The 27,413-nt window shown below is 46.3% G+C and overlaps 2 protein-coding genes across 2 annotated transcripts in view; both read right to left on the bottom strand.

Annotated features, from left to right (window-relative positions):
* The window catches only part of LOC146208822 (uncharacterized), a 79,594-nt gene extending 77,006 nt beyond the window's left edge, over positions 1-2,588 (bottom strand). Inside the window, exon 1 of the mRNA XM_084596189.1 lies at positions 2,569-2,588. The gene's annotated coding sequence lies outside the window, so the exon portion shown is untranslated. The remainder of the gene's footprint in view (positions 1-2,568) is intronic.
* An 8,204-nt stretch (positions 2,589-10,792) lies between these two features.
* Clic (chloride intracellular channel protein 5) overlaps positions 10,793-27,413 on the bottom strand; it is a 33,274-nt gene continuing 16,653 nt past the window's right edge. Inside the window, exons 3-5 of the mRNA XM_084596176.1 lie at positions 26,587-26,790; positions 19,767-19,941; positions 10,793-12,737 (exon numbers count right to left, since the gene is read on the bottom strand). Coding sequence (XP_084452302.1) covers positions 12,514-12,737; positions 19,767-19,941; positions 26,587-26,790 — 603 coding nt within the window. The 3' untranslated portion in view covers positions 10,793-12,513. The remainder of the gene's footprint in view (positions 12,738-19,766; positions 19,942-26,586; positions 26,791-27,413) is intronic.

Below are 27,413 nucleotides of genomic sequence, written 5' to 3'. Positions count from 1 at the left end.
TGCGTCTATCAATGGAAAGGAGCAATTGTAACAAAGTACACTGACCAGGGTTCGACAAATTGCCGCCGTGTTCATTTCTTCTTTTTTCTGCTTTGTTTACTGCAGGTAAACAGAAATAAATCCCGATACTGACAACACTTGTTGGCACATACAACCGAAATACAGAAACCAACATCCCGACTTTTATGAACCAGGAGAAAGTATAGGTACTATGCGGAGTTTAATGTCCCAAAGCACCCAACGCTAATATGGACGCCGCAGTAGGGGACTGCGTACTGATTTAGATCACCTCGGGATATTTAACGTGCATTTAAACCGCTCATCACATAGGTGCCTTTAGCGCTTCGACTCCAGCGAAATACCTATACCTATACCTATTGCTATACCATTTCGACTGGCCCGCAGAATTTCCCAGCGTCGTGGAGTGGTAATTGAATTTGCTATCTCACAACTATTATTCCGCAATGGCAGCCCGCCGAATTTGCGCCATGTCGTGGAGCGGTTATTGGGTTTACTATTCCACGATGGCTTACCCATAGAATTTTCACATCATGGAGGGGTAGTTGGATTTGCTAATCCAAAATGTTATTCTACAGTGGGTGGCCCTCAGAATTTGCGAAACGTCGTGGAGCGGTAACTGGATTTGCTATTCCACAATGGCTTATCGGCAGAATGTTCGCCAAGCCGTGGAGCAGTAATTGCATTTGCTATTCTATAATGGCTGGCCCGCAGAATTTTTTCCACATCGTGGAGGGGTAATTGATTTTCTATTCGACGACTGCTTTTCTATAATGTGTGGCACGCAAAATTTTGCCGCGTCGTGAAGCGGTAATTTAAATTTGCTATTCCACAAATTCTGACCTGCAGAATTTTCCCCTTTGATGGCTATTACGCAATTTCACGAATCAATCATGCTAGCTCTTCATATTTAATTTAAATCACTTCAAAAATCCGAAAGGAAATCATTGAATAATTACTTATTATTTCAGCCCAAATGAAGCCATATGGTTGCAAAACAATATACATGCTCCCATAAAAACTCCGCACTTTCACCTTGGTCCTAAGATTGAATCGGGGCAGTCGCTCTAAGCTAGTCATGACGCCCGGCAGATGGCAGGTGTCGCCGTACTAGCTTACAACATTTTTCTTCTGTATTGACGAACTGATGAACAATTCGGCGTGGGAATGTTTCAAAACGAAAGTGTCAAGGGGAATTTTCTTAATTCGCGTCTCAATTCTGACTGTATAATGGGTAATATGTCTTAATTGGCGTAGTACGAGCGGCATTTTTGGAAATCATAAAACCTACATTTACAGAGGAACCAAAGCAGATGCCGTACCGGCGATTTACTCTAGTGTGTCGCCCTCTCATTTGCAGGAGCTGGGTGGTCGGTGCCCCTAGTCCAGGGCTAGGGGCACCGACCACCCAGCTCCTGCGAATTCTTACTGATTATTATGCTCATTAAAAGTTTTCTCTCTCTCTCTCTCATTTGCAGAATGCGGTGGCTCTACTAGCGCTGAGCGCATCTTTCGAGGGACGTTGACGAAGTGTCATAACTTAAGAAGTGCTTTTTCTGGCGATGATGCTCTGTCGCCGCACATTTATTTATCTCTTCGCTTCATTCATTCATTCCTACAATACGAGTGAGGAATTATTGTAGGGTGTTCACCTAGAAAGTCTTGTAGAATAGTAAAGAGACAGCAAAAAGCACACATCAATAGTTCAATTATTAGATGAGCTGCTGAGAACACCGTAATTCAAGAGAAAGTGTTTAAATATCATTTTGCTTGAAATCTCGTGCCGCAAGCCCGCTCGCAAACGGACGTGATATTGCCAGAAAGGTATGTGGAGCAGTGGAGCACCTTCTTCATAAGAGGAAGATACGACAGACTCCGCAAGGTGTACATTCTTTCTCGTACCGTAGCCGAGATTCAGAAAAAACCCGGGAACAAAGGAAGCTAAAAAAAAGGAATAACCTATACCAGACCGGCCACATTTTGTCTCGCGTGGGCGCATCGCCTAGGCCCGGACAGGTCGTGCGCCCTTGCCCAAAATTGGTTGCATGGCCACCTGGTGAGGTGGCTTCTTAATTGGTTACCCAGTGCGGAACAATACAGAAATTCGCAACGACTAAAAAACCAATATCATCCTGGTAAACTCTGCTGGTGTGTGCCAATAAGTTGACACAACACTCTTCCGATCCGCTACTCCAGGATTCCCGCGCATTGCAATAGGCTTCTGCGATTAACGGCTCCGACCTCCTAAGTGTCAGTTTCTGCAGCAGTCTACATCGTAGCAGAGCCTGTAAGAAATAACTTTGCCCGTGAGTTGTTACGCACGTCGCATTCGCAGTATGCAATGTATGGGTCACCGCCATATTGATACGCAAACTTTGAGAAAGCTATACTTGCGGCCCTGTTCAGCGTGTTACTGCCGTCGTAGCCATGAAGGTCCCTTCTTTTTATCCCGTGAGATTCCTCTCGCAAACCGCACAGAAAAAAACGCAACCAACAACTGGCAGAAGCAAGTTCGCGACGCACATTACCATCGAACAGTGAACTACTCACTTTTCAGCATGGTATCCGAGCCAGCAGAGCACCGCCCGTTTCTTGCCACCCAGAAAGTCTGTGCAACCGCTAACCCAGAGGGCGTGGAGAGAGTTGTTCTCAAGTCGGAGGAAGGGCCGACGTGCCTATCGCCAGTGCTTTATCACGGAGTCGCCCTGGCAACGGCGACACGGGCAAGTAGTGAAATGCGTACCTTTCTTTTTGTGACATGAAGCCCACGAAGGACGCACAGAGATTATGAGAGATACGAGGAGTACTCCAGCGAGTTTTGAGTAGAGTAGGAACGAAACAGGCTTGCCGTCGGTGGGCGCACTGCACTTCCCAGGATGCGCCGCAGAGCTCTCTTTCACCTCCGCATCAAACTGATCCCGCTGTCTGCAAGCTGGCCGCGTAAATATCCCCATTTCGCATAGATGCCACGAGATGATGCTGCTGCAACTTTTTGATATGGCACGGCGACCTGCGGTTTCTGGAGCTTTCCCGTGCTCAAACAATCGCAGATTTCGAGATAATCAGTGCTGCTATCTGAGCGCTTGCACCTTCAACGTGCGACTAATCATTGTTTCATTCTTCTGGTAGCGAATATTCTGACAAATGAGCGTAATGCCGGTAATAAACTCCTAATTCCTAATCCAGTTGCGCATGAATTTAAGTGGAACGTTATATAAAGTTCCGTTTGTAACCGCGACTTGTGAGAAATCAGATTAATTGTTCTGCGCTGCTCATTTTCAACTACGGATATCATCGTTGGCTAGAAGCAGCAAACGTTCACTCGCTTTTCCAGTTCATTACTAATTTTCCAATCTAATTAGAATGTACCGAGCAATTAAAAGCCGTTCCTTAATGCGAACATGCATTGCATGACTGCTTTTCTGAAATCTGAACCGTTTACGTGTCGTCACAAAAGACATAAAGCATTTTCGACGAGCAGCTGTTACATGCGCAGCTGAGATGAGCACTCGAGTGCTCATCTCAGCTGAGTTGATATGTACATGCAAGCATTCATCGCCATGCACTCATACAGATTGATTCATAACCGCCCGCAAAACCTCAAATATTGTCGATTTTAGTTTCGACGCCTGGCCGCAGCCATCTTAGTGGCGCCCTGTATGAGCCACATAAACTGGGAAAATCGCTCCGACTCCTCTTGACGCCATCTTGGGCTGTGCTGTGCGTGTTGATGCTGCGATTCGGTAGTGTAAAAGTGCTGTTTTGTGGTGCTTGTGAAAGCTATTCAACATCTTGGTGCTATTTTGTGTTCTGTTTGAGCGCGCCAGTTCAGTTCAGTCGTATGGACCATATCACGCCACGCTTTCCGGACTCTCACTATCTTCCTAACATCACATAACTTCATCTGCAGTGCCTCGAGGATGCCATCTAACCATCGTGTTCGCTGCCTACCCCTTCTCCGGTGATCCTCAACCTTTCCGAACATCAAATCTTTCTCCAGCGACTCCTCTCTTCTCACCAGATGACCAAAGTAGCTGAGCTTTAACTTTAGAATTTGACCCTCCAATGAGCAGTCAGGGTTTATGGTCGACAATATCGACTGACCGTATACCATCCGTATACCATCCGTTTGGCATGGCGGCAGCTATTGGAAACAGCACTAGCGGCCGGGGCGACTGCGAAAGACTGCGCTCCGCTTCCGCAGACCGAACTCGTCAGAGTTAACTGTGAGGATGTATCTGTTGTATCTTTCACGATACATGTATTTTTAATTATGCTTCATAATCGCAATGGTGACTGTACACACCAACACACAGCAAATGAACTGTACTGGGCAGCTACTGAACGCGGAATACAGATAAGATCGATGCTTTCCATGTCATAGCCACATTACTTTAACGTGAGATGCAACCCATGTTATGCCGTGTATTTCCTCTCGACAGTGCATATTTATATTCGGTGTTGAGCTGCTTTCATTTCGCCTTAAAGGCACAGGCAGCGTTCACCGCGGTTACGCCGGTAACTGCTGTTATCGCGTACCGAGCTTAGCGAATGCATGCGTGTCTGTGGTGCTCCGGTGACCTAGTGCGAAAAGCATACGGTCGAGCTGTCCTGCTTCAACGGTGTATACTTTCAAGTTAAACCACGCTTCAAGAACAGCGTGTAAATGAAGTAGTGTCTCCATCGATGTTTTTAATATGCAGCCTTGGTGTACGTCCGACGGTGCAGCAACATCGTATTCCCGTCCCGTCGAAGCAGCATCGCTTGCACGAAGTATTGTTCAGCAAAACGCCGAGAAACGTGCGCTCTCAGCTCACCATGAATAAAGCGACAAATTCGCAGCACATACAGCAGCGCTTATGAAAGCGGCGCTGCCCGCGGACGACGGCACGCTCGCCTAAATTGTTTCACATCAAAGGCACATCCGACAGAGCTTTGTAATTGAAATTGCTCAGCGCTAGAGTAAATGCATGATCTCTCATGGAACTGCTATATCAGTAAAAGAAAGATGTAAATTTCGGTGACGCCTTAGCAGCGGAGCCAGAGTGCAGGCGATGAGCTGCACGCCGCACGGCAGCTGGCTGTGTTGAGAAACTTGTTTGGATTACAATGATCAACTACACGGCACGGGTCAAAAATCCGCAAGAAAGATTTTATTTTTTTTTTTCGGTCGACGTATTGTTTAAGTGAAGAACAGATTTTTTTCTTTTGGCGCTGGCGGAAGAGATCCACCGTATCGTTGGCGCGGAGGGATTGCGGGAGGCACGACCTGCCCGGCGTGCGTGTTTACTGTGTTTACTACGGCGGAGGAAGTAAAATGGGCATCATATTCGTGTGTCCGTCATTAGTACTAAATGTGTCTGGCCTATACAAAACGTTTATGGGCGAATTCAATCAGGAGGGACTGGAAAGCTGTGAAGCAGAAACATATCACAACTACACTCGGACTGTCGGCATGCTTCTCGCATACGCTCTCGGCAATCATCATGCGGTTTTTTGTTCTTTGTGCAGTCCATGAACACGCATTGCTGTCCCGATGACATTATCACTAAAAGGGGCGCTAATAAAAATATTTAAGTTTCTCAAACGACAATATACTGAGGTGCATGGCCACTCTGCTATGCATGAGGTGTGCGAATGCACAGCCCACTGCAACAATGGGCCAGCGCAATGAATCTGGTTAGAGAGTATTTTCCTCCTATCCTGCTTGCTTTTTGAACTGTTTCAAACTGATATTTCAGAAACTACGGGAAATACTTCTCTGCAGTCTGTGCAGGTGAATATTAGAGCAGTGTGGACGTCATGTGCGCGGTAGAGCTTTATGACTAGCAGATTAACTAAGCCATATTTTTACTTTTAACACTAAGGAGCAACACTATATCGCGAAGTTGAAAGTTGCCAGCCTCAAAGGTGAGCCCCATTTTTCAAATTTCTTAATCGGTAGTGTAATTCGCAATATCGAACGTTACAAAAGCGCGTCTGCAAGACTGTTGAGTTGGCTTTTCGCCATTGCACATTAATAAAATGGAGTCTATAGCAATTATAAGCATTATATAGAGACGCCGCTTGTGAATCTGATAAAGCTGTTTGTTGTTATGGCGATATTACTGCGTGTAATGGCGCCATGATATAATTGTTACCAACGGAATGGCAACTTCATCAGCGAACTTTCAAATGAGCATTTTTGACATTCGATATTTCCTGTCACACTGCCGGTTAAGATAATTAAAAACAACAGGCTCAATGTTGATGGCCTCCAACTTCACAATATCACGCATTAACTCAAAAATAAAGATATTTATGGTAATTTAATTATAAATGTCTAACAAAGCTCTCTAACGTATATAGCCGCATCGCTGTAAAACCCACATGCACAGTGCATGCACCTCTTATAAGCAGTAAAATGCAGATTTGGAAGCTGTTAAAAAATGGACAATTATTTAAAAGATATGCTTTTGATGCATGCCAATTGTGCTGCAGAAGGCAGAGCACCAATCGAATTTAGTAATAAATTCAGTCGCACGTGTGAAGCCAAAGCTAAAACTAAATAGGTGAATAAATCCTTCATTATAACGGAAGAGATGTCTCTCGGCCGCAGTTTGGGGAATCCGGGACTCATTGGGATGGAGATACGTAGGTGAAGAAGCAACTTCTTGATTCTCCTCTCCGTTCATCTGCACGTTTTAGTCGACCTCTTTTACACTACTCGAAGCTGGTCTCCCTCACTCATGCTGCAATGGCATGTTATGTTGCAGTGCTTTATCTTATCTGAAGCGCTGAGGAAGAGCAGGGGAACAAATGGTATAATGAAACGCATTATTAAGCATCGGCAATGTCCTGAGCCAAACCCACTAAGGCCAACTGTTGCGTCGGCTGATCCGAAGTTATCCGAAAGCGCCACGTTGGGAGAGAAGGCTGTGGAAAATGAGGAATTTGTAGAGGAGAATCAGTGTAAGGACTGTAGCTCTCAATTGCGTATGCAGCCTCTCCGAAGTTGTGATGCGTCCATACGTAGACGATGGTCGAATCAGTATGATGGACAATACTGGAAACGATAACACGTCAGCTTGGGCTAGTATCGGCTGCAACTTTTTTTTTTTTCTTTTTTCCTTAGTGGGGTCGATTCTGAGTTTATCCGGGAGGGAGGACGGAGGAGTAATGATAGTGAGGTCGTAGTTTTAAGTGAAACTTGCTGATGTATTCAGACTCTATAGTGTCCTGCTTTGAGCTGTAGAAAGCCGCGCCATTTGCCCATCTCGACGGTACTGTGTCAGGTTTCCCGGGGCTACGAACATCCCCGTGGAACGTAGGCATGTTCAGCAGACATGCGTATGGGAAAGTTAAATTCCTCGTTGTACAATATGTATGAAGCGCAACCTCAACCTGATGTCTTTGATCGCTCCCATGCAACGCAGAATGTTGCTTCAACCTTGCCTGAAATTAAAAACACCCATACAACGTTGAGCAACTATGCAACGTTGCTGTAACGTTTACTGAGGTACGTCGCAGTGACGTTCCAGAATTACGTTGCGAACCGGTATCAGTTAAACCAACGTTAGACGCAAATATCCTCTCAACATGTCTAAGTTACATCTAGACGACATTCGTGAACAGAAATTTGTAACATAAAGTGGACAAGGCTCGCACCAAAATGACAGGGTGGAATTTTTAAAATAAAAAAATATTTGCAACATAATCATAGACTCTTGTAATTTTGTAAGTTTAAAAATGATTTAAATACTTTCTCTCTGAACAAGTGAGTGCCACTGGGTTTAGAAGAGTGACATCAAGTAGGGGATATAGACCTCCTCCATGTTTACAAACAAACAAGGCAATTCAGGTGGCGCTGCAGTCGTCTGCTATCCCACGGTAGGCAAAAAGCACGGGAGCGGCACTGTGGCCAAGCTTGTCAATAACGTGTTTTGGGAGGTGCAGGCTCCCAAAATTTTGGCAGGAGAAATAAGATAATTTCTTGAGCCTCAGCGGTGCACACAAAAGCGATACAATATACATATATATCACGTACACGGCACGCGGCGCCCGGCCCCGTACGCCGTACAAGACGGAGCGTGGGTTCAAGACGCGCACAAGCGAAGCTTTGCTGCCCGCCAGGGAAAATGAGCAACGTTATTATATATTTGCTGTTTTCGCCCATGCAAACAATGCGGAGCGCGTCGAGAATTTCAAAACCTTGAGTTCTTACAACTGCTTTCAGTCGAGTCAGTAGACTGATTTTTCTCGCTCGTAAACAGCGAGCGCAAACTACGTACGAAATATTCCGCTCGGAACATATTATTGCACTCTCGGATGAATCTTCCCATCGAGCGGCAAATGACGTTGTTGTTAAGCACGAAGCCCCTCGCTAGCTTCGAGCAGCTTTTAGTTAAGCATGGCAACAGTAGCAAGGGTATTGCGCCTTGGCACCGCACGGATTTTCTTATCCGTGCGTTATTTGTTGAAATCGCCACGCCGCACATCTGTTTTATCTGTTCTCTTCGTGGGTGACTGTCAGCGTTAACTTTCGCAATTTCATCCCGGGTATTCACGTTTTTAGCTTGCATTGCAATTACCAGCTGCAGCGGTCGTGGTGGTTACGTAGCTAGGGCGACTCAGTTCAGTCCCGGCTACCATGGCCGCGTGAACATGCATGATAAGCTCAGAATGCGTGCCATGCACCACGATACAGTACGTATAAAAATCCTCAGAGAGTTTGAATCACGAGCCCATATATCACTCGGCCATGCTGAACCCCCCAACTCGCAATCACAATCAACCCCACTGAATACAACTAAAACCGCTGGGTACAAAAAAAAAAAAAAAAAGAAATGCAGCTCCAATCGAGAAAATCAGCGCCTGTCAACGCGCGGTGACGATCTTCATCACTGATGAGACTAAAATAATCTGAGGTGAACACGGCGAAGGCTAGCCATGCAGCATAACCAAGAAGGAGTTCAACACTGATCACTCGCGCAGCAGCTCACTATCGCATACGTACAATTACCAATGTGAAAAAAAAAAAAAAAAAAAACGTAATTGAGGAATTGTTTACATATAGGTAAGCACAACTATGCTCTAACAAAGAAACAGGCCTACGCATTACAATATACTGGCCTTTAGGCAGCTGTACAGCTCTGGCGTAAATGTGAATAAGCTCTAGCTTAACCATGGCAAAGTGTTTGCCGCATATCCGATAAGCCGGCGTCGGTATCCAGCCTTGGCGCTTCACCGCGGCGACCCACTGTTTACGGCTACCTTCGTCGCCAAGAAATCTGTGCAAGCTCATTAAACTTCTCTTTCTGTGCCTTTCGGCACATGCCACGGTGACGCAACTAGTCGACATGGGGCTATTTTATTTCCGGCAACAGCAACCCATTCCGCATTCACGGTAGGCGAAAGCGACTGAAATGTTTTGCCTACCACGCGAAAGTCACTGACGACGACAGCGCCACCGCATCTTCGTGACGTAGTCGGAGTAAAGGAGGTCTATAAGTTCGTTGAAACTAGCTGCAATGTCTGCACGCGCAGCAGATATATCTTGCTTCTTCTCCGAGTGATATATTTGACCCAGCTGATCGCCGTGTGAACGTTTGTGTTGATTACGTGCATTGCAACATCTGCCCCTTGCAATCTCTCCCTACCGAATATTTTGCACGTACATGTGTTCCGCCTAACTGCTGACACAAATTGAACAGAATCGTTCTGTTCTCATTTTGTCCATACAACGGCACTATGTCATATAACTTTGCCTGGCGCTTAGTGACATAAACAACGTTTAAAGACATTCCGGCCAAGTTTAAGCGAATTTTATACATTAGAGCAAATTTTAGTGTTAATGCGTCTACAAGCTGCCGGATTTGTCCCTCACGAAGCCCGGAGTGCTTATTGACAATGCGGTGGAATAGATGCGCAAGTCGATTACATACTTAAAAACATCGACCTGATTAGTTGACTCGCGGATAGGAATTTCAAGGATTCGGCAATACGATGCGCCAAAGAAGGGGTTACCCGCCAGAGTAAATGAATTACGTTGAAGCTGATAGCGGGTTTTTGCACCTAGTAGCAATTCGGATTTTTTAGGTGCGGGATAGGCCTACCATGTCGATATATTTCGACTCACGATACCTTTCTGTAAGATGTCTTCTAATGTCCCAGGAGAAGGTCATTGTTATTGATAAGGAAGATGTAGAATACATACCTCACAGGAGACAGGAAAAACCCAGATAGGCAACGACAGATCATTGGTTAAGGACTCGCACATCTAGTTGAATGGGCCATGGGTTCAGGTTAATACACGAAGGCAATAAGTTTTGACAGTACTATTCCACAATTGTGCACATTAGGATGGAGAGACAAAAAAAAAGCGCACATCCAGACTCCGAACTGCTATTCCCACTCATGTGATGATAGCATGGCTACAGGCTAGCCCCAAAGTTTAAAGAAGGTCCAAAAGCACTGAAGGCCGAAGGTGAAGCACATGTGGCCTGTATCCACGTTAGTTCACCTACTTGGTCTTGTTTGTTCAGGACCCCTTTGGCCATGACACTTAGCCTTTTATTACAACAATGAATTTCGTTCGAGCACTGCAACAGCACTCTCAGCAAGTCTCATTTTTTTGCAGTCAACTCTTATGGCAAATGTGTGGCCGCCAAGCTTCTAAAAAGGGGTGCCTTTCACTAAGACTTTGGCAGCTATGTTGAGAAATTTTTCGAAATGAATGACATGCCCCAACTAGGCACTCTGGGTGCCACTTGACAACCCAACAAATGAGCCAGACTTTCTTCTCACGAGTTTATTGTTGCATACAAGCATTACAAAACTGTTTGGTGTGCAAATTCTCTAGTTTTTCCACACACGCACGCACATGCACACACTTGTGGAGAAAAGAAAACAGATATTTATACAAATGCTCAACAGCTTGTCCTCGGAATAAATTGTCAAATTCCTAGCAGTGCTTTACATGCCTTTCTTGAAAATTTGGGCTTTAGTAACAGCACCTTCAACCGCTTAACTGACCATTGTGCACTGCCAAAAAGCAATGTCACTGCACATACACGCACACACACACTCACCACTGACTCCACTCGGGAAGATTGCTTGCACTGTGCCTCGGGTGCCGCTCGCCGCAATAAGTAGCCGCGTACCAGTGAGCATACTTCCTTCAATCTCTCTGCCCACTTGTGTGCAATTTAAACTTTGAACATTCTAGAACGACACAAGCCTACACTGCCAAGTACTGTAAGCACATTTGGCTGCTCTGGTAATGCCTGCACGTGTAGCTGCAGTTGAGTTATTTGCAATAAAATATTAATTCCACTGGAACTACACGAGCAGGCACTGCCTCGTCCTGGACGGCATTCCATTGGCAGCGAGTGCATCCCTAATGCCAGTACAGAGCATCTGAAGCATCTTCGAGGAGACAGGTCCCGTGCATCATGAACAGCAACGAGCAGCACCCGAGGCACAACGCAACTGATTTACACAACAAACAGCACAAACTCCACCCAATGGTCGAGGCCCAAGTCTGTAACAAGACACTTGCTCCAGCAAAGGCAGGCACTGTATGCAAGGCCAACATTCCTCCCCCGCTCTAGCACAGGCAACCATATCTGTGCAAGCAGAAATTGGGCAGACTCCTGGGGAGCACGGCTAACAATAATCCGCATGTCTAGGGTAACAAACGTGCCAGCCCAAGAGGGGCGGCACTAAACTCCTATTTACACAGGTGTATCTACAACTAGTCATCTCTGCTGGTTTTCGTGCAATAAAAAAAAAAGGGAAAAACAGTGGCTCACAGGGGAACTCGTGGACCAAAAAGACGGGGGTAGCAACGGTGAAGCAGAGCGGGCCGCGGGACAGCACGCACGACAGGAAGCACCCCAAAATGGCATAAGTGAGTGCCCGTCACTGGGACGTCCCCGCAAGGCACATTGTAAACAACAAAGACAACAGTAGCTTCACTCCCAGTGGCCAGGCATGAGTGCCTCCCTCTCCTCTTTGAAGAAAGCAAAGAATGCAGCACCTCTCCAACACACTAGTGACACCTTCCAGAAGACTGAAGAACCAAGCGGGCTGCACAGCTGTAGAAACATCAGTGGGCTCTCATCCTGGGTGACAGAAGACCTGGACGAGTCAACCGAAACTGCTCGCTGTGCCAATTTCCAGCCCTACAGTAGCAGGTGCTGCTAGCAACACCGGTAAAAAAAGAGCAGGAACAGCACTGCTCAATGGGCGAGGCGACCCAGTGCTGCGCTCAATCCTTCAGAGGTGACACTAACCCAGTTGAGATTAACTGTTCCCTGGACATCCCCCTCACAGCGGATGGAGGCGAGACTGGGTCGTGCAGTGCAGGAGAAGCGTCCCTCGGCAGTGGAATGTGCCCTCCTTGTGGCCACCCTACAAGCGAGCAGCCATCCCTTCGCGAAGAAGACAGCAAGAAGCAAACGGTGCATTCAAAGTGCATCGGCCATGGGCGAGAGTAAGAGAGAGAGAAGGCCCTCAGTGGTGGTTGTTGAGCTCAGCCGGCAGGGAGGTGGTGAAGGTGGGCGTCTCGAGCTCCTCGTGCTTGTTCACCTTGGTGTTCTGTTGCAGCTTGTAGTGGTTGATGATGTCCTGATCGGCCGGACACGACTGGAGGAATGCCTCCAGCTGGTACATATGGCCCATGTAGCCCCAGATGGCTGACAGCGTGCGCGGGATCTCGAAGTCCGCAAAGTACTTGCCTGCATCAAGAACAGAGTTCAAAATGATGAAGTCTGGAGTTTAAACACCGTGAAACAACACATGAATGGTGAGGAATACTACTGTAGTAAATCAAAAGGGCCTTTCAGTACTCTAGCTGCTGCATAATTTGTTAGTTCAGAATCTCTTGCAGTCTTGTCATGCCTTTTGTACAAACTCATTCGCTCACTTAGTTCTAGCAAATGATTTCAATTTTAAGCCCCAGATGTTTGTAACATGCACTGACATCGCACAGCACATGAAAAGTTTTGCATTCCGCCTGCGTCAAAAGCTAAATCAGGGCCCCGGTGTACATTGGTCCCAGGTGGTCTAGGCCAAGCTATTCAAACCCAAGTACGCAGCTTTCACGAAAGCATGAATATGGCCGTGGTGCACTGGAATATAAAGGAATTCAGGCCCATGGCTACATGCCAGTTTATGCTGGATTCTCATTCCACAATTCCCTGCCCATGACCAAGAATAACTAATAGTTTAACTCTTTCCCTACCACGCCCATTGAGCATTGTTAGCCCGCTAACGATAATTTCATGCGCCTATTTTGAACCCTTACACGTCGCTTACGGACACTATAATATCTAGTGTTTAGTCGGATAAGTAAAGTTTCAATTTTGATGCTGTTTTTCCCGCGAAGCGACTATTTTTGAGAGCACTCCGAACATGCGGCAGAGTGTCAGTCACATGCGAGAATGGTGGCATCCGTGTCGACGATGCGCGCTTCAAAACGTTGTAAATCTGACGACTACGCAATATCTATGATCGAATTTGTCGATGACCCACGCAGATTGGAGACTCTGAAGATGCTGCCAATTATTGTCAGAATTCGGTTCCGACCCCGCTGACGACGGAAACCAGCCCGGAACACCGGCTGCCACACTACAGCCCGCGAACGATGACTTCGCGAGAAAATTTTTAATCTTTTTGCGTCGTTCATGGACACGCTACGTCATCTAGCGTGTATTCCGGTAACTGAAGCTCAGATTTTATTGCTCTTTAGATTTCTTACTGCGAGGTGGTTATTTTTTAACACGCTCCGAGCATGCGAGAATGGCGGCATCTAAATCGATGGCGTGGCATTTGCATCGACGACGCGCGCTTCGAAACGTCGCAAATCTCACGATTCCGCGCTGTGTACTACCAATTTTATCGATAACCCAAGCCACAGTGACTTTGAAGATGCTGCCTTATTGTCAGAATTCAGTTCCGACCCCGATGACGATGGAAACCAGCCCGGAACACTGGCGGCCACACTATGTCGGCCTGTCTTGCATGCGTGTGGGACCGCTCTGGGTGTTTTGTTTGTGTGTTGATACCATTTATCTCATTCCCAGGCTGTCAGCATGATTTAGGCAAGATATCTTGCCTTGCGCAAGACGAGAGTGGCGTCCTGCCCAAGAAGGTAACCGTGCACTTGTTTCGGCATGGCATTCTGCAGTGGCCTTCGCTGATTGCTCATCATGCATCAAGAACACTATTCAATGCTGCACTTTCATTTTTTCACAGGGAGTGGCCAATATAATGCTCTACGTTTTGTACATCTAAAAAAAGTTACCATCCATCGACATGTTTTTTTTTGGGGGGGGGGGGGGGGGGGGGGCATGCGATTTGGGAGGGGGGGTCGACTTTCAATCTCATAAATACAGTAATTCAAGTGTCCATGCTATGAGCCTACCCTGAAAAATTCATTGATATCTTGACAAACCAAAACGCTGGCGTCCTCTCAAGCTCCTAGGGCTGTTTTTTCAGAATTAACCTTTTTGCCCAGTGTGGCTGCTTAGTGCAGCCATATCTCGGGAACCGCTTAACATGTTTTCGTGACGTTCCTTTTGTTCCATGTCTCAATAGATTTCTGAGGGCAAGGCAATCTCGTTTTTTTCAATGCTGATCTAATTAGTAACGCTAAAGTTTTTCAGCAAGGAAATTTAGAATAATAGCTTTGTCTTGCCCAGAGGCTGCTACCCAGGAATGACCATAGTAAATTTCGCACTGCCAGTACATTTTGCAAAATCTCCAGATCTGTCCTAAGGAACCTATTTAATCCATTTTAAAATACTGCTCTAACTTGGAACCAGTGAGTCTAGCTCCAAATAATTCGGTAGCACTTCACACGTTTGTGCAATGAGTCTACCCTGAAAACTTCATTCAAAGGTCACAAAAATAAAGTTGGTGCTCAAGGGTAGCCTCCCCCTTTAAAGTCCTCCAAGCTCTCAGCAGGCACCAGGCACATCTGCCCTTGGTTTAGTGAGGAAAGGCCTCACGGAGAAAAAAATACAAGCGACTGATGTGCCCACTGAACAAAGCATTCGGGCACGATTGCACTCATGGAATAGCCCTGCTTCTTTCTCTACAGACCAACACCAATCTGTGATGTAAGCAAGATGCAGTAGCACTGGTGTTACCCAGCTGGGCCAACCCAGACAGAAGAGTAGGCTTAGCACCAATAGAAGGTCGTAGAAACAAATTATCGCGCAAGCTCCATGTGTAGCTTCTTCCAAATCCTCTTAGAAGGCTCATTTATACATTATTGCAGCCCGTTATGATTCTGTACCATTTAAGGATCGAAATCTTCTCAAGGTCAAATGTTTGCTAACCATGCTTCCTCCAAACAAAAGCCCAGTTTTCCTTATTACTGTATGTTGGAGCATATAAATCAACGTTTTTTTTTTTTTAAATGTCCTGCCAAAGTGGGGGCGTCTACTTATAATCGGAGTCAACATATATACGGAGTCTTAAAGTGTGCGGTCAAAAGTAATTTCGGCCGAGTCGCGGATAGTATCACGCAACGTGCGCTCGTAATTCCATAATAGTTGTCAGACACGGTGCGAAAGTGGATCTGCTTAAAAAAAAACGAATTTAATTGAGATATCCAACAAAGGTTTGTTTTAATACAATAGCAACTTGTTATCGACAAACCGTGGGCGTTACATGGAAAAACGGCCAAAGCCGGGCAGGCTGGCAATTTTGATACAAATGGGACAGCTACAAATCCAATCCAATCCAAAACTAGACCACATGGGACCAGTCACGTGAGCCGAGAAGCATTTTCGAGTGATGTTGTGCAACATGGTTGTGTGCCTTCCGCCATTTCTGCAAGTCACACAGCCTACGTGACAGCTAACGGCGGTGTATGTGGTTTGTGTTACTGCCCGACGGACGCCTTGCAAGTTGCCGCTGCAACCTCAGCAACGGTACAGCTCTGCTTTCAAGCGGCAAGTCATCCTCTATGCCGAGTCGGGGAACAATGTCGCAGCGGGACGGAAGTAAGTGCGTGAGAGGCTGGTGAAAACAAAGAAGCAAGCTTTTTGTGTGCGCTGCTGCATGCTGTTCTTTTCACGGGCCAAAGTCCGGACAATACCTTGCCCTTGAGGAGGCGGTTCGAGATTGGGCTCGCGACCAGTAAAGCATGAGCCTGAGTGTTTGCTCCAATGACATGGAAACAAAGGCGAGCACTGTCGTGGAAGAGATGTGCATCCTACGTACAGAGTTTAAAGTGACTAAGAAGTGGGTGACGAATTTTATGAAGAGGAATGGCTTAAGCCTAGGGCGACGAACGACCGTATGCCAACGGTTGCCCAAAGCCTATGAAGAAAAACTGAGCGCCTTTCTGCGCTACGTGAATGACGAGTCGGAGATGTCTCGTGAATGAATAAATGTTTTTTATGACTCTGCCTTAACTTTTTGGGTGAGGTAGGACCGCAGTGTGCAGCAGCGTCGACCTAAATTCGGAGTCGTAACTTTTTTTTTGCCCAAAGAGGGTTGCGAGATTGGAGGGGGGGGGGGGGGATTATAATCAGCAATACAGTAATACCTCGATAATTCGAACTCTATTAATTCGAAATCCCGGACAATTCGAAGGTTTTCTGCGGTCCCGTATTTTCCAATGTAAATTTGGCCGGATAATTCGAACAGGCGGCCTGCGCCAGCCCGGTTAATTCGAAAATTTGGACTGCTATGCGGCAATGGCTGATCCATGTTTCGCCGGAAATCCGGCGAAACGACGGCCCTACGGAGCCGCAAGGCAAAGCCACATAGTAATGGTGATGATTTATAGGCGAAGCGCCCCAGCCGGAGCACTCTCTGCACAAAAATCGGTCCACAGTGCGCCTCGCGCACCGCCGAAACACGCGCCTGCAGAGGAGAAGACGTGCTTCACTGCAACACGGCGGGCATACCGGTTTTTATCACGTGACCTCGCCCCCACTCCATCCCTTGGTGTGCTTCACCCACTCTTCCCCCGTGCCTCCGACGCTGCAAGTACGCCACCACCACCGCCGCGCCGGTCTCGCCTGCGCCATTTCTTTGTGTTGTGCGCTGTGGCTAGGGGTCGGCTACTGTGCCGTTCTTTTGGGCGGGACTGTGCAGAAGTGCTAGCTTTGTGACCGTAGCAGTGCAGAAATGCCAAAGTACAAGACTTTAACGCTGCAGCAGAAGTTCTGCTTGATCCAGAAAGCAGGCAAGAGCGCTTGTTCGAAGACCGAGTTGGCCAAAAGGCATGGCGTGCCCCTCTCGACGTTGTCCACAATATTGAGCAACAAGTCAAAAATACTAGAGGCTTACGGCAAGACCTATTCTTCGAAGCGGTCACGAGTGCGGGCTCCCACGTATCAAGATGTGGAAGCTGCTCTGCTTCGCTGGCTGCAGAAAGCAAACGCTGCCCACCTTCCCGTCAATGGAACGCTACTGCGGGAGAAGGCCAACGACCTAGCTCTACAACTTGGGCACGAGGAATTTAAGTGCAGCATTGGATGGTTTTGCAGTTTTAAAGAACGCAATAATTTAACCTTTCTCACCGTCTGTGGTGAGAGCGGCAGCACTAACGAGAGCGTTGTCGAGGATTGGAGAAACCACACATTGGCGCCGCTGCTTAGCGAGTACGGTGCAGACGACGTTTACAACCTTGACGAGGCTGCACTTTTTTTATAAGATGCTGCCAACAAAAACATTCGCAGTGAAGAACACCGCCATCAAGGGTAGGAAACAGGCCAAGGACAGGATTACTGTGCTGTTCGGCGCAAACATGTGCGGTAAACACAACCTGCCGCTACTGGTCGTCGGGAAGACGGGGAAGCCTCGCTGCTTCAAAAATGCGCGGCTGCCGCCAAAGGATGAACTCGTCTACAGGCACAATAAGAAAGCCTGGATGACAGGTGCAATATTTGAAGAGTACGTGCGGCAACTTGACCGCAAGTTCGCGGCCACGGGCAGGAATGTCCTATTTGTCGTCGACAACTGCCTGGCACATGGCGACATCCCACATCTCCAGGCCATCAGGATGGTATTTTACCTCCGAACACCACTTCGATCTCACAGCCGATGGACCAAGGTGTCATTCACCACACTAGGAAGATTATCGGTATCACCTGCTCAAGCGCATGCTCCTTTGCTACGACAATGGCAAGGAGTACTCCATCGACCTCCTCGGAGCCATATGCCTCATGGGCGTACGCTTGGAAACAAGTGGAGCCCACATTGATCAGGCGGTGTTTTGAACACGCTGGTTTTTCCAGTGAAAGCACTGTTGATGCCGATGCAGACCGCCCATGTACTACTACTCTTGACGAAGAAGGAGCAGAGTATTGCGACAGCATCAATGCGCTCTGCGCAGAGGATGAGTCCAACGCAGTCGGCTTCGCCGAGTATATCAACATTGAGAGCGAAGAGCAGACTGGCTACTCTGACTTGGAGAGTGAGATCACTGCTGGTACGAACATGCGCGATGACAGCGACGATAGCGACGACGACACCGACGAGCCTCCCCGAGCACCTGCTCTTGGAGAAGTTATCGGATCGCTGAACGTTATCCGCAGTTTTGTTGAGTGCCGCGGTGGAAGCTCAGAGATGTTTAGTCTATTTGACCAACTCGAGAGCATGACCTTAGGAGCCGCAAACTACCGGACGCGGCAAACCAGCATCTCTGATTACTTTCAGTAGCAATTCAAAATATGCCGAATAAAGGTAACACGTTCCTGCAACGAATTTTTTTGCCTAAGTCTTATTTCTTGGTGTGTTCGGTTAATTCGAAAACCCGCTTAATTCGAAGATTTCTCGCGGTCCCAATGACTTCGAATTAACGAGGTTGTACTGTATACGGCATATATAAAACTACCCGCATTAGGCAAGAACAGTTTGCAGTTTTGGAATGAGCCCGAGAGAAGTTTTTCAGTCTTGCTCTACATCAGACAGTAGGGCACCTACATTTGGAACAGTGAACTGCTATAACATCGCTAAAATTTGTTATATCAAAAAGTGCTCCTAACATTGTATTCCTTATGCTTTCTAGTACCTAGCAAAGTGTCCATGTGAATTTTTTGTAGTGCATTGTTTCTGCAAATTGCGAACAATTAATTTTGTTTACATTTTCAACTAATTGACCAATTGGAAAAATAGTTATACATCTGAAATCAATGCAAGAAATTGAATCATAATACCAAGTGTTAAGTTTGGTCAACAAATAAGAAAAACAGCTCTAATACTCATGTACCCCCTTAGGTCCCTCTGAGAGTTCTCCAAGGCACCAAAGGCGGTGCCAAAAATCCTACGTTTACTGTTTACCCGTGCATCACCAAACATCATACGGGAGCACTGGCAAGGGTTACGTATTGTGACTCACTATGGTTGCAGCATGACCTGCTGGGCATGCAAACGGCTGGCTGACCGGCCTTTTACAATTTCAAGCCTTGCGATTGTGGGAATGGCTAGAGCAAGAAAGCGTCCAGTTCCCGTCAAGACCGGAGCACACATATAGACCGTTTCTGATTGGCTGCAAGCCCTTTCAAGAAAAGAACAACACTGGCATCTGAAGAGTCCCCTCTTGACACTTTGAAGTTTTAACGCCCCGCGAGTGCTGCACAGCTTCGCGTCCATTATTACCAATGTCCATTTACCAAAGAGGTCCCAAGTCTCCTACTCCCGCGCCTCTCATAATAGGGTTCTCAGCTGCGTTTTATTACCCTGACGCCTTTTCAGTGACTCAGGGGGAAAGGAGAGTGGAAGGAGTGAGAAGAAATACCCACCAGCCACGCGGATGTGCTGCAGGCGCGGCATGAGCTCACAGTCGAAGCAGCACATGGTGTCCCCTGTGAGGAAGCGGCCGCCCCCCTTACGCAGGTGGGCATCTATGTTGGACAACTGGTTCAGGAGGGACTTGCGTGACTGCTCGTCCCGCCGGGTCAGCATCAGCTTGAACTTCTGCATGGGAGGAAAGAAGAGGAAGAACATTTCACCACCACCAGCCAACGGATGATAGGTCTTCCTGTACTTCATGACAACATCAACTGACAGTGTAAGCAAAGGCCCAAGCACTCCCCCTCTTCCTGCACAGCAAAATGCAGGCATCGGCTTCTTTCGAAACAACCTTCAGTAGCCAGTAGACTCCCCTTAACCAGAAAATCTGCTAGTTTTACCAGAAGTTCATGTAGTAAACAGAAATGCCCTGAAGAAGGCTACACGAGCATAAGTGTGATATGAAAACAATTAATGAAGTAGCTTTCGAGAGAGATTTTTCTTTTTTTTTTACATTGTCTTCTTAATTGAGTTCATCTTAACGAGGGTCTACTGCATAACTGCATTACTAAGTAAATCCACATTATAAACAATTGCAAGCTCTCAATTTTACAACAAAAGGTAGGCACTTTAGGTTTCTTACGCTTACAATCAAACCCAGACTACTCTAACTTCGTATGTAAAAGTATAGCAATAATGAAATTATTAGATATTAAGGTGGAAAGAAAAATACCTTTAAATACCTTTTCAACATAAAAAACAATCTTTAAATAAACAACAAAACGGGAAATGTTGCCCTTACTTTTCTCAAAGTAGTGCACAGCCTTTGCAACCGAAATAAAACCAGATTGATTCAGTACTAAAACAATTTACACTGAAATGAAGGGTAAAGCTGAGGAACTGTCTCCCTGATCAATCTTGGGAGAAGGAAAAATTATGTTCTGGAGCAAGAATAAGGCAGGCAAAATAATGTGCAGGGTGGGAGTAGCACAGAAAACATGTTTTTTAGCTATCAAGTCACACAAACTGGATTTTGGAGCTGTTGTACATTCACAGCTTGTACAGCCACTCAAGTGGGCTCGCACACAGTGCAGTTATAGCCCCTGAATGGCTCAAAACCGGCAAAATGCGCACTGCCAGTATTCTATAGTAGAAGCTAAACCTGATGCAAAAGAAGCTTACCTTGGGCAAGCAGGTATAAGCATTCAGAAAACATAGCACAGAAAAGGATAGGAACTAAACAAGTGGGATTGGATAGGAGTAACGAGGCAACGTGTATCCTATTCAAGGCAGAACAGGTTTCTCACTTCACCACATGGTACTGACTGTCGAATCGGCTGCACTGCTCACTGAAAAAAACCTGTGCCGCAGAATACTGCAAAATTTTGCAGATTCCAAAAAGTTCAGACATGTTCCAATGTCAAAGGGACAGTCTACTGCTGGAGACTAGTATAAAATTATTGGCATATTCTGATAGGTCTTACAACTTCTTGACAGTATCAAGAGAGGAACTCGCGGTCTGACCGGGAATTAAATGAAATTTATATTTTAAATTGACCACAAAAGTCGGGCTTTTTGGCAGACGATGGTGCTATACTGTGTCCTTTCATTGCTACTAACATTATATCTGTTTGAAAAGTCCGAGTAGAATATATCGCATTTTATGACTATACCACAGTATCATACATATCTGCGTTAATATCAACTTAACACTTTCTTGTCCGCACCTATTCCCATCGATAGCCCGCTATCGCTGGATTCACAATTCGGATTTTCCCGCTTTCGAAGCACTACTTGACAAGTGGCGTCATCCAATGGGAAATAGAGGAACCCTTCTTTCAGTTTTCCTTTCGATTTAATGTTTCCGCTGTGCCACGCTCGTCCAGATGGTCTCTGGAGTCAGGTGATCGGCGCTCTAGTTTACACCATGGCGGTGACATTGCACGCTTCTGCTGCGCGGAAACGGGCATTTCCGCGGAAGCTGACGCATCGGAAAGCTCGTTTTTGGATGCGAACAGAAGCAGTGATGACTCGGAAGACGAATTCAGCTCTTCAGACTTTAGCACTGACAGCGAAACTATGTCAAACCTACCCGGAACATCGACAGCCATGCCTCAACAAGTTTCGCGTTCGCTCCCCAAAAATTATCGCTTTTGCGGCACGCTGATCGGAAGAGATCACTGTTCTGAAGATCACAACTGTTATCTGCAGGATAACAACATCTTTTGGGTAGTATTACTTGCCGCGGGCAGCGCAGAGTTGTGTTTTTCGATAGAGAGCAGCCAGGGGTTGACCTTGGCGTAGTAGACCTCGACTACTGTTTTCTAACTCAGCGAATACTGCACACAGAAAGAGAGAGTTTGGTGCAAAGTTGCATTGGTTCCTGTTGTAAAAATGTAAAATTTTTTTTTTATTTGTGTCAAGAAACTGATGCTTTTGTGTTTGTTTTTATTAAAAAATTTTGCAGATTTTTTTTTTCATCACTTATTCAATAAATGTTGATTGTCACTAATACCATTGTGAAGAGGAATTCCTCCTTTACAATTTGATAGTAGACACCCCTGTACCAAGCAAGTTTTGTTAAATAAAAAAACATACTAAGGACACGACCTAAAAACCACCCTTGTCCCGTGAACAGGAAAGTGTTACGGCAGCTTACCTTTTTCTCTCAATAAATTACAGCTACTTTAATACTTTAGTCTTGCTTCATTCATTTTTAAAATGCGTTCAAACCAGACAACTCTACAACCAAAAAGTCCGCCATACTTGTAGTGGCGCTGCGGTAGACATCAATGGGTTTATCTAGTTTATCATTTCATACTATTTCAAGCTATCTGGGTACTCTCAGTTAGTTTTAACAGAATCTGCGCATATTTGTTAATGATGCATTCTACACTCGACTCAGGTGGGTAGTAGCGTCCTAGAAATCATAGTTACTGTACTAACTGTATATTGTGTCCCCAATATCAGTGTTTGCAGATGCAGACTACCAGCAAGAAACAAGTCTACCATAAAGAAAAATTGTTCTCCACAGCCAGGTACTCGTTCCGTAGACTGTCCCTTTATATGGCCTAACAAAAAGTGTAGACCATAAACAGCTACCTAGTGACAGCCCCCGATTCTGAACTGCAAGGCAAAGGTCACGGGGGTCAGTTCTCAATCCCTAGGCATGTGCAAATATTGAAATATTGAATTTTAAACTTGAAGTGAAATTTGAACTTGAACTTGTATTAGGCAATGCTTGAACAGCAGTAAACTAAAGTGAAATGAAAGAACTGAAGATCACAGTCTCATTTGATGCATCTGATTTTAAATATAGAATGTGATCACATATTAACTGGACTTAAGAATAACAGGCTGTGGGGCTAGGTGGTGTATGGTGCTGCACACGAACAGAGACGCAACAAAGAAGACAGCACAAAAGGAGAAGAGTGCCTGTGTTGTGTTTTCTCTCCATGCTTTGCTGCGTCTCTGTTCGTGGCCAAATGAACTTGATTCGTTATCCAAACTTGTTTAGCATAGAGTCATGCATCCCACAGAGTTCAGTGTGCAAGCGTGACTGAAATTTCAGATGCATCACATTAACGACACAATTCCTCCAACTTGATCTACACTGCCTCAGGCAACGTGGTAGCACTGCATGCGTGTCACCACACTTTCATGCCACCGCCAGAAAGGAGGCATGCCTCTGTAGTCCATACAAGCAAGTTGAAAGATGTCAACCAAAGCACTGCGCATGCACCAGATGGGGCACGTCATAAAATAACCACCAACGGACATGGTGCCCCCGGTCTCTGGCATGGATCCTTGCAGCAGACCCACCTCACAGCATTGTGTATCATGCTGCTCCGGATAGAGACGCGAGTAGACCCTCACTCATGGTATGAAGGTGCTAGGTGCACCTACCTTCAAGAGCACATTTATGGTACTCTTCAGAGGCAAGCCCTTCTGTCTAAACATCTACTGTATTTACTCGCATAATGCTCGCACCCCCCACATTGCCTATCGAAAATTGGAATTTTTTTTTCCTCGCATAATCATCGCATCCCCAACATCACTGCCGCGAGAGTCGACATGTTGCACCGCGGCAGTCGACTACATGTAGCGAGCGCCATCTTTCTAGTGCTACTGAAACTAGCTGGCCCCGTTAGGTGCATGCGCTACCAGGAGGCGCTACCCGACCCAACCGACGATCATCATCACCAGCTCCGACCACTCCGAGCGCCTCGAGAAGGAAACGTCAAGATGTTTCGTCAGTTTTGTTCCACTGGTACCGCCGCACGTTCTCCCGAGTTCCGCGCATAGTTCTGCCATTTTGCGAAGACTTTCGTAGGCCTCGCTCAGTGCGTGCTACTTTTGTCACCGTGCTCTCGGTGCCGCTTCGCCATGGGGCGATACACAAGCTACACCGCTGCCTTTAAGCTAAAAGCTGTCGAGTACGCTTTGGAGCACGGCAACCGCGCTGCCAGCAGACACTTCGGAGTCAACGAGTTTTGTGTCCGCTACTGGAGACGGCAGCACGACAAGCTCAAGGCAACCAGCAAGACTCGGCAAGACCCGAGCAGCACTACAGTGGAGCAGACAGGTGCGCGGTCTGTGCACATAAGGACGACTGGTGCCGAAAAACAACGATGCACGGTCATGCTAGGCGTGACTGCGGACGGGCGGAAGCTGCTACCATATGTGATTTTTAAGCGGAAAACCCTGCCAAAAGGAAAGCTGCCCTCCGGAATACACGTGCGGGTGCAAGAGAAAGGTTGGATGACGGCAGAATTGATGATCGACTGGTTGAAGACGGTGTGGGCACGGCGACCGGGAGCACTTCTTTGTCCGTCGCTCTCGTTCTTGATAGCTTCCGCTGTCACCTCATGGACTCGGTTCGCGCGAAGTTGACGGAATTGCGTACGGACATCGCAGTAATACCAGGTGGCCTCACATCGATGCTGCAGCCTCTGGACGTGTCTTTGAACAAGCCGTTCAAAGATAACGTTCGGAGGCTGTATGCAGAATGGATGGCCGAAGGCCAACACGCTCTTACGCCGGGTGGCAAGATAAAGAGGCCATCTGTGGAGCTGCTGTGCAGCTGGGTAGCAGATGCATGGAGCATGATTGGCGCTGACGTGGTCGTGAAGAGTTTCAAGAAAACTGGCATTTCCAACGCCCTGGACGCGACAGAAGACCACTTGGTGTGGGATGAAGATGAAGAGGGTGAAGCTGAGGAAGCCGACGAAGCAGCGACAAGCGATAGCGATGGCAATGTCGACGTGGACTCCGCGGACTCTGAGTGATGGTGATGTTGCGGGCGGCCAGCCTTCGCAAATAAAGTGTTTCTGCAGCTAGTGTTTGTCGTCTCTGTGGTTTTATTACAAACGTAAGTCCTGCTTGCAATTGAAGTTTTGGTTAAATTTACAATAGCTGGCTTGAGAACCCCGGTTCACAGCCTATTTACATTTGCTTTCAGCACTCCAAAGCATTGTTCAAAAATTTTCCCCGCGTAATTATCGCACCCCCTAACTTCGCACCGATTTTCTGCGAAAAAAAGTGCGAGGATTATGCGAGTAAATACGGTAAATAGATAACAGGGAAACACGGGACAGGCGTGCTCTTGCGCTAAGATCGTGAACAAAGAATGGTACCTGCCTTAAGGAAGAAATTGGAGCTTGAAAAAAAAAAAAAAAACATTATTGAAGTCACAATTATGAAACCATTAGAGAAGATGTATTTTTGTTCGCCAATTTTAAACACGAGATTTGACTGCATGTAAATCTATCCCTTGAGCAATTACCCGATATGTTATGCAAGCTTTTGTGAAGGGCTTTCTCAACGTCTCTCTATGTTAAGGAGCGTAATAAGGGGGAAAATGCCAGTTTGCCTACAACAGAACTCCAATTACAAGGTATCGAAACCTCAGAAAGTGGAAAAGTAATGCATGATGTTCCCTGAAAACTTCACAGTCGTGACTTCACTAATCCAGCATTTCACCTCTCCTTTAATTTCAAGTGGCGAACTGAATCCTTCCAAGTCTGTTCAATGACACCATGGCTATGAGAGCCAGTGCCGACAAATTGTTTGATGCCTCTGCCATGGTGAGAGTTCTGAATTCTGATCCTCTTTGTCATTAGGGCCCTTCCTTCTGTGCAGCGGATGCTGTGCAGCTCACTTTTCCCCTAGGCTTTTTCCCACCATTTTTGTTCATCAATCACGTGTCGAACCATGCAGCAGTCAAAGGCCGAGCTTGTGGACATAGACATCACGCTGTGGGTATGATACAAGCAGATATCCAGAGCAGCATTACTATATGCAGGTGTCAGAGCAAACATAAGACCATCAGCTGTATATTCCAAATACTGCCATTCACTTTGAAACTAGAATCAAATATTATGCTATTCCGATGTGTGACACATTTTAACATTAGTACAACCCTACTAATTACATCAAGTTCTTTTTGAGCAAAAGTTTGTTCACATGTGTTTTTTCTTGTCATTGTTTTATTCGTGCTGCGAATAGGTTTTAATATGTATCAATATCTACATGTCCCAATTAAAATTAGCTCATGCCACCCCCCCCCCCCCTAACTAGTTTTCTGTGTCATTTCTCATTCCACAGCATAACGTAAGAAATTACGATTCTTTCCATTATTTCAGATTATCTTGACAATTCACCTTCTCTTCTGCTGACCAGGACCCTAAAAGCTGTCGCAATAGTATATTTTTCAGTAGAAACTGCATCGCAAGCTGCCCACAATAAGCTCTGCTAAGCAACCTTCACACTTTATTCCAGATATTACACAGAAAAAGAAACATCGGTCAAAATGTCTTCCCAACCACTCACGCTGTAGAGGTTCTCGATGACTGTCGCAGTGTCCTTGTGCTGTACAAACAGGTTGTGGCCACCTGGGATGTTCTTCATGATGTAGCGCTCAATCTTCTCGTTCTCCAGTACTGCCTCCTTGCCGTCAATCAGGATGGGTGGCGGCGTTGAGTCAAAGTTGGAGCGGAAGTCCGGTGGTGGCTTCAGCATGTCGACCGTCGTCACCTGGGTGACAAACAGCACATCGCCAATTAGGTACTTAACATACTAAAGAAAAAAAGAAAATTAACCAGAAAAACTGCACTTCAAGGCTCTAAAACTAAATCCTACGACAGGCAAGCAGACAGTTTCACCCTTACTGCATTTCGCTGCATCAAGAAAAGCCAGACGGCGTGCCGCAAAATTTCATAAAAGCTGTGGACAAAAGCTTCATACAACAAACATGAGGGCTCAAGGAACAGTGTTCCTGATAATTAAATTGCATTTCCTAATTTTGACTAGGCTGTTATCAGCTCCTGTTGCATCCTCTTCGTTACCCTCCTATTTCTGCCCCGCAGGTAAGCACCTGTAAGGTGCAGTCACCAAGCATTTTTCTCTTGAGGGGTATTGATAAATGGTCATTCATGATCTGAAAATGCCTGCCAAAAAAGTGCTCCACCCGATTCTTATTCTCCTAGTTATTCCAATCTCGTGGTGCAGATCTGCAGACACTACCTGCCCTATGCAGTAGATCCTCGATGATATGAACACAGCTGATACAAATTTAGAGACAAGTTCGTAAAATTCTTAGGCTGGAGTGCATTGTGTGCAATGCAGAGGATTTTGGATGTTCCAAGCCCTCCGCAGCA

The sequence above is a fragment of the Amblyomma maculatum genome, chromosome 1, assembly GCF_055883805.1.
Source record: "Amblyomma maculatum isolate TAMU_Amacu chromosome 1, ASM5588380v1, whole genome shotgun sequence".
In the NCBI taxonomy this organism is placed as follows: Eukaryota; Metazoa; Arthropoda; class Arachnida; order Ixodida; family Ixodidae; genus Amblyomma; species Amblyomma maculatum.
This window is presented reverse-complemented; position numbering and strand designations above follow the sequence as displayed.